We start from the raw sequence: 14,050 nt of genomic DNA, 5'->3' as shown, positions 1-14,050 counted from the left end.
TGTCCTGGGGTGACAATGCTCTGCACTTTGTCACATGGCTGCAGTGAGTCCCTCTCATATTTTTATAAAGTTCACAAAAGATTTGCATGAACTATGCAGCGAGTCGTCGTCTCCCTGGTTTTAATGTGAATTGTCTCCTTCTCTTGACATAAATAGTCTGTTTTATGTCATAACTTAATTCCTACAAATTGCTGTTTTTTCAACGGATGTTGTTATGTCAAGAAATTAATGAAGTGCACAATACACATCATATTTTTAATGCAAGTGTCTGGCATGTGTATTGCTTACATAAAAATACAGCATTGTTTAAGAAAGAGAAGAATTTAGAGGGAGCTGGTACAAGGTATCCATTTTTTTTTTTTTTTAAGCAGCAATTCCTTGGAGATTAATTTTTTTTTTCAAATGATGGTATTTCATAGGCTGAAAAGAAAATCTGCTGTTCAAAACAGAGAAAACCATCAGGTAAAATCAAAGTTACAATTTTATACAAAGGAATCCTGCTATTTCTAGCACTAAAATATAAAATGAAATGCTATTTGAATTAACTGCTGAAAATGTATTTTAATATGTGATAACAGAAACTTGGTCCTGCACTGTTACCCAGGAAATGTATCAATTTTGAAGTCACTATCTCCTGTTGCTATTCAGAGAAGGTCAAAGCTAAGGTTCCGCAGGAATCCAGGAACTTTTAGGGCAAGGATGAATTAACTCACATGGCATGTTGTCCTAAATTATCACTTTGTAACTATATCCATCTAGACTATGCAGTAACATCCAGAAGTTAAGAATAGGAGATTGTACTTTGCACTACACGATTAGCCCTGAAATAAGAAAGCGCTTGGTTTCTCACTGACTTTAAACTGAGAAATAATGACCACAGAGAAATTCCTCCTAATGAATTTTAACGGAATTCCCATTAGTGGGATATCCCCTTTTGTACTCTTATGGTGGCTCTTTAAATCTGACTGACTTTCATCCATTTGCCAGCCTCATCTTAGGGTCCATATGGATAAATTTAAAAACGCTTCTTGCCATTTTGAAAGAAACCTCACTGGAAGGAGAAGGAGCCCTGTTTGATAATCCAGGAGGGCCGTGTTCAAGTGCAGCGAGGATCAGGGCTGACTGGAGGGCTCACCCAATGCTGCAATGGTGTTAAGTTAAAGGGGAGGTTGCTCAGCACCTGGAACTGTTTAGGGCATTTTCTACTGAGCACTGAGATTATCTTATCTCCTTTCTACCTCTGTGCAATGTATAGACATGTATTTCAACACTGTTATTATTAGTGGGATTGCTACAGCCACACAGTTGCATCAACTGAGTGACCACTTTAGACACAGTTCCTGGGCACTTGATCCATTTCCTGCAAAGAGGGGAAGGTCTTTGACTTCAGGCCTAACAAGGGTGACTGGAAGCTGATCCCAAAGATGCTGAACACTGATGATCAGTACATCTCCAAAGCAAGAGTTTAGGTCAAGAGTTCAGCTAAGAAGGTCCCTGACTCCCAAGAGCTGTGCACCTCCTGGGAGTCACCAGGCCGCTCCAGCTGCCCTGACCATTAATGCGAACTGAGGGTGCTCAGTATTTTGCATAAACCAGCTATAAATGCATTACACTTAACTGCATAATCTCAGGGATAAGGGAACATCTGTCATCCAATAGCAGCAAACCCCATCTGCTTTTGTATCACCATATTCCTACTTATTTGAACAAATGGAGCTCAAGGGACATTGGACACTGCTTAAGAAAAAACAAAACGTATTTAGACTTGTTACTTTGCCCTTTTGCACATTTGGAACAGCTATAATAAAAGGCTTTTCTCACAAAAGCTTTCATTAGAGTAATTTGCTATTTATGCTTTCTCTGCTATCGTTTCAGAATTATATCATTTTTCTCTAACCAGCTCATGGAAACTATCCAAACTCGTTATGAAATAACTCACCTCCCATTACTCCCGACCTTAGCCAGTAGCCTACATCCTTTTTCAAGATAATGTCAGGAGTCTTTCTTGATCTTTTCAGCTCCTGCCCAGAAGAATGGCTGGTCCAGCCTTCTGCTTCTCTTTGCTGGTACTAAAACAAAAGAACTGCAAAGGCAGCACAGTATCAGGCAAAAAATCTTCTCTGGAAGATTAAAGTAGACCTCTGGAATTTTGCCAAAAGAAATTTACGGCTGAGTTTGTTTGAACACTTTGTATTGTTCATAATTTATAGTGACTTCTTATTAATAATTTTAATGTCTGGAGGAAAATGAAATTATACTCTCCTGCATTGTGGAGTCAAATTTTAAAGATGGTCAAATTATCTGACTAGATAATTGTTCCTCTTCTGGCTTTTGACTATGACTGTTCCTTCTGTTACTTGATTAAACAGATAGCAGAGCATGTGTCCTGGTCTGAAGTAGGAAATGGTTCTTTAGGAAGCTTTGGGAAATCTATCACTTCTCTCACTACTCCAATGTACTCTAAAGGCAGTTAATGATAACAACTGATGCTGTGCTTTCCAAATTTAGCCCTCGAGGGATTGATGTACTGGGTGTCCCCAGAAGAGTACTTGACTGGAAAATCAAACTTAGGCACAGCGTAGAGAAGGATACTCAAGTAGGCCAAATCAACCAAGTATAAACACAGCTCCAAGAACTAAGAGGAAATTAGTGGAGAACTAGAACAGCTCATATAAATCTAAAGAGACAAAAGTATGTTTATCTGGAATCTTGGAATTCAAAGTCAATTTGTATCTAGTGCTTGGTTGAACTTTTCAGACAACATTTTACAGCATTCATCATTTGCTATACAATTTGTACATTTTATTATAATTTATGGAAACAGTTTCTCTGCTTCCCTAAATATGTACAGAGGCAAGGCCTGTAGGCAGGTTTTGTACATATTTGACCAATTACATCCATGCACAAACCCCCTCAAAGAATAAAGCATTCTATTTGAAATGCCTTTAAGCTCACAGATGAAGTTCCAGCTTTAAAGCATTTCCAAAACCCCAAAATCTTCATCAGTTCCACACTTGCATCTCTGTTCTCACCATAAAAATGATAAGCGACCTCTCAAGTTAATGTTTAATATTATTGGTGTCTCACAATAGCACTTGAGAACCTGAATGACTGTTCCCACTGTATTTAGAACTGTGCAATACCTGTAATAAGAGGCTGTCTTGTAGGTTGAGGTTATTAGCTCCTAACAGACTGGGGGTAGGAGGAGAAATAAGCTCTGAGAGGTGAAATGCTACAGTTCTATTGAATTTCAATCCAGCAAATGGCACAACAGAACATGTTAACTCCTAAATTATCACGGAAACTGGAGCAGCCTCTGAAATGACACTCACATACTTGTGTGCCATTGTTCAAAACTATCTTCTAAGTCTGAAGACTGAAAGATTGCACATTGAAAGAAAAGAAGAATTTGTTAAAATTCCCAATGAGCACATCTGGAATAGCCTCCAGTATTTTGCTTCCAGCCTTCAGAGCCAGACACCATGAGGTTTTTCTGCTTTTATCTGCACCACGAGCCGTGGTACAGCATGGACATAATTGAGCTGTTCCTGACCACTTTGCCTCAGCTGCTGAAAACAGGATCCTTATTAGTGCTGACATTAGTGCAAGCTTATTTATCTCACTCTCCCTCCGCTGGATTACTACCATGCTTCTCAGAATGTCTTCTCAGCCTCAAATTAAATTGCAAATTCTAATGTAAATTAAATTGTTCTTTTTTCCTGGCTATCTTTGGTTTCAAGAGGGCTCTATTTCCCAAAAGAACAGTACCAAAAGGCCTTGGAAAAAAAAGACATGGGGAGAAGCTACTGGTGTTCTTTTGGCTGAAAATCAACTGGATAAAAAGGTTTCTGTCATGATCACACTTCTAGATTACCATCACCTAATATTTTTTGACATAAATAGAGGTAGTTAAACCCTTAGAACAGGTATTTTAAAACAACCCAGGTTGTTTAAATATTAGTAAAAGTATTTTGATTTGTTGTTCTTGGTTTTTTTCTCTAAATTAATGCTCTTTAGCACAAATTTCATTAATACCTTTGTCATCAAATTTTAGGGATCAGTAACCTCTGCAGAAGAAAGGGCAAGTCTTGATGAGAAACTTTAATGAATCTGCACTGGGGGCATTAACCTCATTGCTGTGGTTTGCTGGAGCCTGAGCAGGGCTCAGCCCAGCAGCCTCACTAAAGACTGGCTGACAAAAACAAGTCCTGAATATGGGATGTGAAACGAGTCAGGAAAGCATCCTTCTTTACAAGGCTGCATGGAATACAGGCTATTCCCTTGGATAATTCCCAATCATTAACCATTTCATTAGTATTGAACCCTTCAGTGCCTGTGAGTGCCCACCAGCACTCTCCACTGCTGCACAGGCACCACTATAGGTTCTGTATGTATTGTGTGCTGAGGCTGTGCCACGTGAGGCTTTTAAGACATCTCCTAAACAGAAAATGTTCTCTGAAACTTGTTTTGGTTAAGTTCCTGGGAAGAATTATGGGGTGGGTTTTTTTTTCCTTTTCATAGAAGACGAGTTCCAAAGTGACAATTTCAGTCTTGCAGTGGTAAAAGGAATTTGAGCTTGCCCTAATAACTGAGTACTTTAGGGCAGTTTACAAAAAGTTTTGAGATAAAGATACAGATGCAGCTGAGATAGATATGAGCTTTTCCAGACTTTTAAAGACTTAAGGAGTCTTTCAGGGGTCACATGCAATAGATATCTACTCCCTGGTGCTGAAATAACAGCTTCTTTTCTCCTTTTGTTTGCAACTGAAACAGACTAAACCCCTTTCCCACTTTCTCTGATGGCCCTTATATTCTTTTACATGTAAATACATAAGGAAACAAAATCCTTTCCAGTACAAGCCATAGGTGGATGACATACTTTTAATTGTCCTTGCTGGGAATATCAAAGCAGGCAGTGCAATCCTTCTTACTTCAGCAACAGGAATAAACCCTTGTATGATATTTGCTGATTCCTAGATGATCTCTCAGAAAAGATAAATGGCCAACTTTCTTCACTTCCAGTCACTGACATATCTGCATATATCAAACGAAAATACATGGCAAAATAATGATTCAAAATCAGAGATCAGTGTTCTAGTGTAGAAGACAAGCAAAATATAATCTATGACAAAGGAGATTCCACATATTTATAGTGAAACTTCTGGCCAAATTCCACTGGATGACACTGGCAGGCTGGTGTTTCAAATTCATGTTCAGTACACATGTGATTCTTTAATTCATCCATATGGGATTCTGAATATTAATTTTGAATTAACAACATCTTTTTCAGTAATAAATTAATAACTAGTTGTAACAAAAATAATCCTAATTTGTGATGGGGTAGAAATGGAGGTAAGGAATTCTGACACTTTGTATATTAAGTCAGTAAAATTAGCCAATTAGATAAAAATGGCAGGAAATCAGAAGGAACTAAACCCCTACTTGTATCTGGGAAGAAACTGCAGTGCTGGAAGCTCTGCTCACGAAACTGAGAGCTTCAGCCACTGCAGTACTTAGTGTCTTTCTCTGGTTCACAGCTCCAGCTTTCCACCCCTCCTTCCACAGGTGTTTTATTTCTGGTCTGTGCACTGCAGCCACGTTAACTAATTGGTGAGATGGAAACTCTCCTTTTCCATGAAGAAGCCAATTCAAACCCCAGAGCAGGCTGGGCGAGACTGGAGTTTTGGCCCATGCTAAGCCCTCAACCTGCATCCCTCTGCTGGGGCTGGGTATCCCTCCCGCTATCCCAGCAGCACGAGTGTCGGGACAGAGGTGATGGGCAGATCCCACACAGCCGGCCGATGCCCCTTGCACTCTCCCTCCTCCCGAAAGTGCTTGGCAGAGTACCCTCTGACTGAGAGCAGCACTGGCAGCTGTGGAGACGGAGGGAGAAGCGCTTGCTTGGGGCAGCCCAGCTGCCCCTCTGCCCGTGCACGCCTCTATCAAAAGGTGACAGCTACAAAATACCAAAGACTGCTTTTCCTCTCCAAACTCCCTGCCTGTTGTTTTTTCTCCAAACATGCCTCCATCTGCATCTTCCCAAGCTATGGACGTGCGGTGACATTTGCTTTGAAAAAAGCATTTGTGTGTTTGCTTCTCACGGGAAGTGGGAATTGCCAAGAAATAACTGTCAAGACCCTTTGTTGTTTTTCTCTTTTTGTACCTGTTATTTCTGAGCAACCTCACCAATGCAAATCTGATTTAAGCTCACAGAGTTATGGAGAATAAGGTTCTTGAAGCATCAGAACAAATATTCTTGATTGCAGGGGATATCTATTTACTTCATTAGATCACACAGATAATCCATATCTACACTGAGCTCTCAGTGAGATCACTGTACTTCCTGTGTGGTAGCGAAGTTCATAGGGCTGCTCTTAGGGCTCATACACTGTATGTGTCACTCAGAGATATTCAGACTGATGGACAGTTCTAAGAATTCCCAAGACAGCACTGGAGACAGAGACAAGACCATTTCTGTTAACTGTTGTGGGACGGAAGCAGTAAATATGTTATTTTAGAAAAAGCTGAATCTGGTGGTTTAAGGAAAAATAGTAACAGCTTTTAAAGCAAAATTGCCAAAGTGAAATAACACCTTACCACCATTCAGATTTGGTGCTTCCTTACAGTTTTGATAGAAATACCACTTCAGGTGCAAATCTCCCAAAGAAGGCAAAATGTCATCATCAACAAGCTTCTACATTTGCATAAATACAGACCAACCCTGGTGAAATGAGTCACTCTAAATACACAGTACAGGGTAGAGAGGAGAATTTGACCCACTGCATAGTAACTGTGCTTCTCAGATTTAATTAGTTTTGCAGTAGTGAAGACTATATATATATATATATGATGGTGAAAGGGACAGCAAAGAAGTATCGAGGTACCACTGCAGCCATTTCTGCTCCTAAGCCTGTGATGTTTCCACTGCACTCTGCACTTAGTGAGGTCACTGACGGGCATGAATCTGTGCATCATATCCTGTCCTTATCTCAGAAAGATGAAACAATGAGCCACTCCTTGCCATAAAATACCTGCCTTTCACAATTCTGCCTCTTTTTCATCATCATGATTATTTATTTCAAGGAAGCTAATAAGTGTGAAACACTTTGTTTCAACTCTGCAAAAGATGTGGGATTTTCCTGACGAAAACCAAGCCACACAATGACAACATTGCTGATTAAAAACACAACATCTACCATCCAATGCAGTTTATGACTTATCCCTTCTGTGGCAGAAGGGACATTATTTTGATAGTGGGGATGATAAATTATGGAAAGAAATTAAAATCTTTTATCCAAACCTTTCATATGTATCATTAAAATAAACCCATCAGTTCTTCATTAATTTTCCTTTTTCTTTGAAGATTCATTTGTGAGTTGCAGCTCATCCTTAACTAATAAAAGTTTACTTAAACACAAGGTAACTGTAGCATGAAACATTCAAAATTATGAGAATAAAAAGTAAACAAAATTTAAATATTTTGGCTTCTCAAGACCAAATTATCTTTTCAATCACATTTAAAATCTCCTTTACATTCCCCAAAGTAAGAACTTCTGGCTCGACAGCCAAAAATACAGACTTATGGGAATGGAGTCCAATTTCATAAATATTGGTATTTATCTGCAGAAGCTTCCAGATTAGCAAGCAATGTCACAGGTTTATCCATGAAATGAAAATCTACCAAATCTTAGCTAGTAGTGGCATTATGTAACAGGTTGGTATTAATCTGAGACAGCTATCTGGTGGGAAGAAATCATCTTTCTACAGGAGTATTCTTGGTGTTCACAAGACTTCTGTTTTAAATCACGCTCCCAAAGTACTAGAAAGTAAGGGGAAGAGACAGATTTCTTCTGAGGCAGTCCTATCTCTGGGCACTAGTTGCTTTTTCTTCCAGACAGGATTACGCTGTGGGAGTTGCATGAACTTTCTTTGAAGGACACAATTTTTGTTTCAGAATAGCTCAGACTGTTCTGAGCTTCAGGTATTTTGAAAATAAAATTAAGATTCCATACAAGGTTAAAAATATTCCTTGAGCCCTCTCCCACATCAGACTGCAGAAGCTGGGCACTACTGCGCTACCAATACAGTCAGTATATTTTTCAGGAGAAAAATACAAACATTGAGTTAGAACACTTAATGTAAGTTTGCTAAGTACTTTTGCTTCCTTTCTTGGTCATGGTTCTGAGAGTGTTTGTTTAAATGAGGAGGAAAATGAATAGATTCCCCAGACTTCCCTCCATTGCCAGCAAACACAGCGCTCACCGTCGTCCTTTGCATAACATGTGGTGAAAAGAGAAAAATTAGATTCTCCTGTTAGAATACTTGTTGTCTGTCACTACTTTGCTTTTCACTTTTCCTATAAATGTATACTTAGGGCCACTTCAGTTTCTACTGACTTCGGTAGAAAAACGCCTTTCTGTAGAGAAACACCTTTGGTCTAAATTCTGCTCTCTCATGACCTGGCATTAATCCCAAGCTTTCCTACCATCCTGACAGCAATGCTGAGGAGGAATGGGGACATGGCAGTGTGCTGTGGGACTGCCCCGAGGGTGACAGCTTCTATTGGGGAGGTTTAGCCAACCACAGCAAAAGTGTGGTGTTGAGGAGGATGCCACTCCAGCCTCCCCCTTCTGCTGGGCTGCGGGGCTGCCTGGAAGTGGCACACTAGAAGGCTCTTTGAAGAGTGAGATGTGCACCATGCCCCATGGATAAGGATCACATCTCAGCCCCAGCACTGACATATCAATCCCTTTCAAAGGACATTAAAACTCTTACATGAAAATAAAAAAGCTTCTTTCCTTAACTTCTGGGATATATAACTTCCAAGAAGGAATTTTAATGCAATGTGCACACATCATTTCCTACCAGATTGCAGAGATAGACTTCACAGAGATAAAGACAACAGTAATAACTATGCGTTAACTTCATATCCCTCTTCAACAAATTTCTGTCTCATCCCCATGTCTCAAACATCTGTGAACAATTCTGCCAAAGCTCTGGAAGCTGGCTAGGAACTACCATGCATCAGGGAAAACATTTGTGCTCTGGATAGGAGGGTGTATGAATGGTACTGCTCATCTGCCTGTGGACCCCAGGCCAAGCCAGCTGTTTGACAGGATAAATTGGAAGGCAGATAGATGAGAGGCTCTCTGAGAGAGGCCATGGCACACCCCAAAAGCAGCTTTTCTCCTTTCACTCCCCTGCTTTTACGCACTGCTCATACTGCTTCAGATATTTAACTTCTTTAATTTGATAAACATTAATAAAGCAGCAAGTTCTCCTCCCAGCACTGAATTTTTTAATCATTTCTTTAGGCAGTGAGCTTACAGTCTGCTCCTTTGCCAGGGTCAGACAGCTCAGATTACACAGCCACCTTCCTGCAATAGCACCCAGGGATTTATGGAAAAAGTTTCTATTCTGCTTTGTAGTCAGTGAAAATCAACAAGACCAGCAGAACAACCAGCTTTGTTGTAATGCCCTGCTCTGAAGGGAACATTGTTTTTGATTACTCAAATGTTTTTACCTTTAATGGTTTTCTTTAAATTGCGTCATTTCATTGTGTTGTGCTTAGCTCACTGACTAATTTGCTCCACTGAGGAAAGAAGTATCGGTTGTATATTTCTCATTTTTGAAATAAAAACAGATTAAGTTGAATTCAAATTACCCATTTTGCCAACAAGGAAGAACATAAATATTAAGAAAGCCTTCCTCATCAGTTTGAAAGCCTTTTCTTCTCTGTTTACAGCTCTTTTTATTTGAGCTCTGTGAACATTTGTGTGGGCAAAGCTGTGTTGGCATGAACCATACACAGAGAGAATTTCGGGCCTGTAACAAAGTTGCTATCTCTGAATTAGATTCTTGATTAAATAAACCACATTTTGACAACCTTAGAGTTGCCTTCTAAAGGTCAAGACATTCAGCCAGAGAACAGAAACACTCTGTACAAAACACAAAGGCCTGGTCCGTGTCCCAAGGACCTTCGCTAAGCAGCACAGATCTGTGAGCACAACACAGCGAGATCAAAAGGGGAGCAACAAACCAGAAGCAGCAGCGTGCATGGTCAGATAAAGATGACTCTCTGCTGCTATTGACTCGTGTCTCTGAGTGCTGCCAAAGAAGAGTTTCCTGAGGAAGGTGTGAATAGGAGAGGGTATTTTGCTCTTGCATTGGAGTGTAACGTATTTTCAAGCACTGGTGATGATACAAAAATGAAACAGAATATGGTGAAATGTGGTGAGAACACCAGAGACACCAGAAAAGAACTTTACCCTTGATCTGGAAGCTGGAAGGTCGATGTGCAGAGGGACATTTCTCCAATTCCTTCCAAAAGAAACTAAAACTAGGAGGGCAAAGCTAGGCAAGGTAAGAAAGTTAGTTAGTAAAGGCTGTCTCCCACTGTTCTTGCAGTAGTGGGTAAGACGTGTGAGCTCGATGTTAGCAGATGGAAAGGAGCAAGAGAGCAGACATGAGTCCAGCCTGAAACAGGAGAGCTGTTTGGTCTGGGAGCATTAGTATAAATCCAGCTGCATTTTTTCTATTTGTATTTTGTGGCTGCCAGGTTTTTAAGTGAATCATATTAACACCTTCCTGGGACCGTGCAGAGGCACAGCTGAAGCTCCAGCACCAGCAGGATGCTGGTTCTCTGCTGCCTGGGTGCTGTCCCCTCCTGAGATGGTCATTGACATCCTGACTCTCGATGAAGGCATGAAGACTGTGTCTCTTTCCAACAGGACTCCTAATTGTTTTTTGAGATATTCACAGTATTTTGTTATACTTATCTTTCCACTGGACGTACGTGATGCTGGCTAGTGAATTTGAAGGGTCCTGGTGCTGCAGGAACTGACAGATATTCAAAGACACAGATAAACACACTGATTTATCTGTGTGATAAAAGATCTGAAAGATATTTCAGATGTTTCACACCCCCCCCCCTTTTTTTATTAATTTTTAGTAAGAGCTTCAGAAATCATTTTGTATTACTACTCATGAGCATAACTCTTCAGAAACAGCAAGAATCCTGGGGGAATTTAAAAAAAAAAAAAGGAGAAGAAGAAGAAAGGAGCTCTGTTTTTGAATGAGGGAGGCTGTTTCAATCTGAAGCTTTCCTACTGAGATGTGAAGTGACCAAGCTGTCCTAACGCTTCGAGCCACTTGGAATGGAAAACAGCCGCAACATGCAGGGACCCCTGAAGCAAGTAAGGCCTGTTAGCAAATGGAAACAACAGTACTGTGCACGTTTCAGCTCGATACTCAGCTGGGCTCTATCTGTGGTAAAATCTACTTTCTGCAAGTTTTTATGGCTGGAAAGCACTTGGGAGAACTTGCAGCATTCACTTTTAATTTTACCAGCCTGTTTAAGAACAACTTGTATTTATTTCCTTTCCTTAGTAGTAACTATAAACATTATAGAATTCCAATTCCTGTTCATTTTGTTTCTATAGATATATTTATATCCTTTTTTTGTTCTCCACTTTCCATTCTAAATAATTCATACTCTAGCAAGCAATAGAATTACAAGATTACATGAATGCCAAGATTTGTCTTACCTGGTTGTAATATTAAACTCCACGAGTAAGTTAAAATTAATATTAGTCCATATAAAATCAATATCTTTTAACCTCACTAAAAATCCAAAACCACCAAGAAGACTGATTTGGTTTGTGCTGGTTTTTTCCGTTTCCTGGTTTTCATTCTGTATTCTCTTACCTCCCCTGAGTACTTTTAAGTAGCAAAACTAAAATGGTCAGACTTTTATTCACACACAGAGGTCAAGAAATTAAGAGTCAGCCACTAAGTATTTAGAGGGAAGAGCTGTGATGTATCTCCCATAAACTAACAAAAATATTTTGCCTAGGACAGAAATGCTGGAAGAATAAATCAATCCACATTTGAAAGACAAACAGCAGATTAGAAGAAGATATAAATTTATCCAAAGAGCTACTCTGGTCAATTAGCAATTACATGTTTGGTTTCCTTTACGCTGAAAGCATCTGTGGTGGCAAACATTTCCTGATTTACCCTGGGTTTTCAGGGCCTTAAAGTAAGAGCAGAGGAAAAGATTTGATTTAGGGGGCCTGAAGTAGCTGTTTTCCTGTTAACACAGAATGCAATCCTGTCAATACAAATTTAATCAGCTGTGAGGTTTTCTTCACAAAATCCATAATTCAGCTGTCACAGAAAAAACAGATTTTGGCAGTTCTAATCAAAAGGCACACACTGCAAATTCAGATAACACAGTATAAATGAATCTGAAGTCTGTGTAAATGTACTGAAGTCCAGTACTGCAATATTTCTCTGTCTATGCTTTTACCTGTTAATGTCACTGTACTGGCAGTGTGTAGGTAGCATAAAATTCTCATAAAACACAGAAGCTCTTCTACATCACTAACAAAGGAAAACAAAATGGCAGAGAAAGACTATGTCCCCCCCCCCCCCAACAAAATCCTGCTTTTCAGTCCATTTTGCACCTCTGTGACTCAGTCTCACATGGAAAGGAGGAAAACAGCAGGGAATATGTATATGCTCAGTGCAGGATGAACTGAGAAGCCGGGCTGCAGCCTGCAAGCACTCAGCTGTCCTCGCAGGCTGGCCCATGCTGTGTCACTTTTCATTTCCTCAGGGGTGCTCGTATTACTATTTGAGCCATGAGAACACCACACAAACTTGTTTCCACATAAACATTTTACTCTGGAAATAAATAAAATTAAAGTAAATTCAATAGGCTCAAATAAAAACTGATTTTTTTTCAAGGTTCTAAAAAGAGACCAGACTTAGAAGCCAGAAAGCAGGAATGTCAGGCACAGCTGGTAGCTCACAAGCAGCTGGAAGGAGTTTTAGGCTCATCAAGACTCTCCTTAATATTGTTCCGTATTGGAACAGTTTAGCAAAATTATGTGCTTATTTCCATCCTCCTGTCCCCACATTCCTCACTCTTTCTGGCAGCTTTCATCTCCCATGGTTTGATTCTCCCCTGGTCTAAAATCAACATGGAAGGCCTCAAAAGTGGGGTGCCACAGCAGTGAACAGGCAGGGATGAGCCAGCTACCAGTTGTCGGGGCTGAGTGGCTGAGGTTCTCCTTCAGCACGAGCCCAGGCCAGCAGATCAGGCTGTGAGGTACACGCTGTTTTCAGATGCTCACATTATCCATTCGGGAGCAAAGGTGCCAAATGAGGTCTGCCACATTGTTGACAACACTCCTTCTGTCTCTCCTAGGACCTGGTATAAGCTGCCAGGAGTGAGTGTGGAACCCCTGTGGCTATAGAAAAATAGATTAAAAATCAGTTCCCTGGTGATTTAGAAGACTAAATGTAATACTAAACACAAGTGACTCACTTGATGTAGTTTTAGCTATGACAGAAACTTTTTCTATAACCTAAGTCAAATCCCAAAACTTTCCATTTTGCTATAGACACCTGTAGTACAAGACTAGCGACAATTATTGCTGTCCTCACTGATCTAATGGAGGGACAATGATTAATGAAAAAGCTCAATAGCGATGCAAATGATACCTGGATTCCAAGAAAAATGGATTTAATGTGTCCCTTGTATTGGTTTTACAGCAGCACATGAAGCACCAACTATGCTAAAGGCTGCAGAAACACATGGCCATGGACAGCCCCTGTCTCAGAAACCGAACGGTGTGCAACCTGCCAGCGATGAAATGTAAGTGGCAATTTCAGAAATGTAGCACCAAATGTTAAAAGATAGGTAGTTATCACAATTTGGACCCAGCAGCTCTTGTAATACTCACTAATTTCCTGAGAAACACAGCTTCACATTTTCAGGAAGGCAGGTTGATGCTGACCCCAAGCTATTTGATGGGAGAATCTAAAGATCCATTTCACTGATTCACTCTAATAGTTTTCGCCTTTTATTTACCAGAGAGAAACTAGTTACCAAGTATCAAAAGGTTTTGAAAGCTCCAAGTGCTCACATAAGCCAAAGCTTTAAAAAAAAGAGATGAGGCAGCATGAACAGGCACTGTGGGGAAAACCTCTCCGTGAGATTGCTGCTGATTTGGGATCAGCAATGGTACATTGGGAATACTCT

The 14,050-nt window shown here is 40.2% G+C and overlaps 2 protein-coding genes across 3 annotated transcripts in view; one reads left to right on the top strand and one right to left on the bottom strand.

The window, feature by feature from the left end:
* Positions 1–14,050, bottom strand: part of RPL7L1 (ribosomal protein L7 like 1) — a 142,789-nt gene that overhangs the window by 63,299 nt on the left and 65,440 nt on the right. The gene's annotated exons all lie outside the window — the stretch shown is intronic.
* Positions 1–14,050, top strand: part of PDE5A (phosphodiesterase 5A) — a 106,166-nt gene that overhangs the window by 34,602 nt on the left and 57,514 nt on the right. For both annotated transcript variants that reach the window (XM_069012569.1, XM_069012568.1), the window contains exon 2: positions 13,561–13,663. In XM_069012569.1, the coding sequence (XP_068868670.1) occupies positions 13,581–13,663 (83 nt within the window). In that variant the 5' untranslated portion in view covers positions 13,561–13,580. The remainder of the gene's footprint in view (positions 1–13,560; positions 13,664–14,050) is intronic.

This window comes from Aphelocoma coerulescens, chromosome 4, assembly GCF_041296385.1.
Source record: "Aphelocoma coerulescens isolate FSJ_1873_10779 chromosome 4, UR_Acoe_1.0, whole genome shotgun sequence".
In the NCBI taxonomy this organism is placed as follows: Eukaryota; Metazoa; Chordata; class Aves; order Passeriformes; family Corvidae; genus Aphelocoma; species Aphelocoma coerulescens.
The sequence above is the reverse complement of the archived record's forward strand: the minus strand, read 5'-3'. Positions and strand labels throughout refer to the sequence as shown.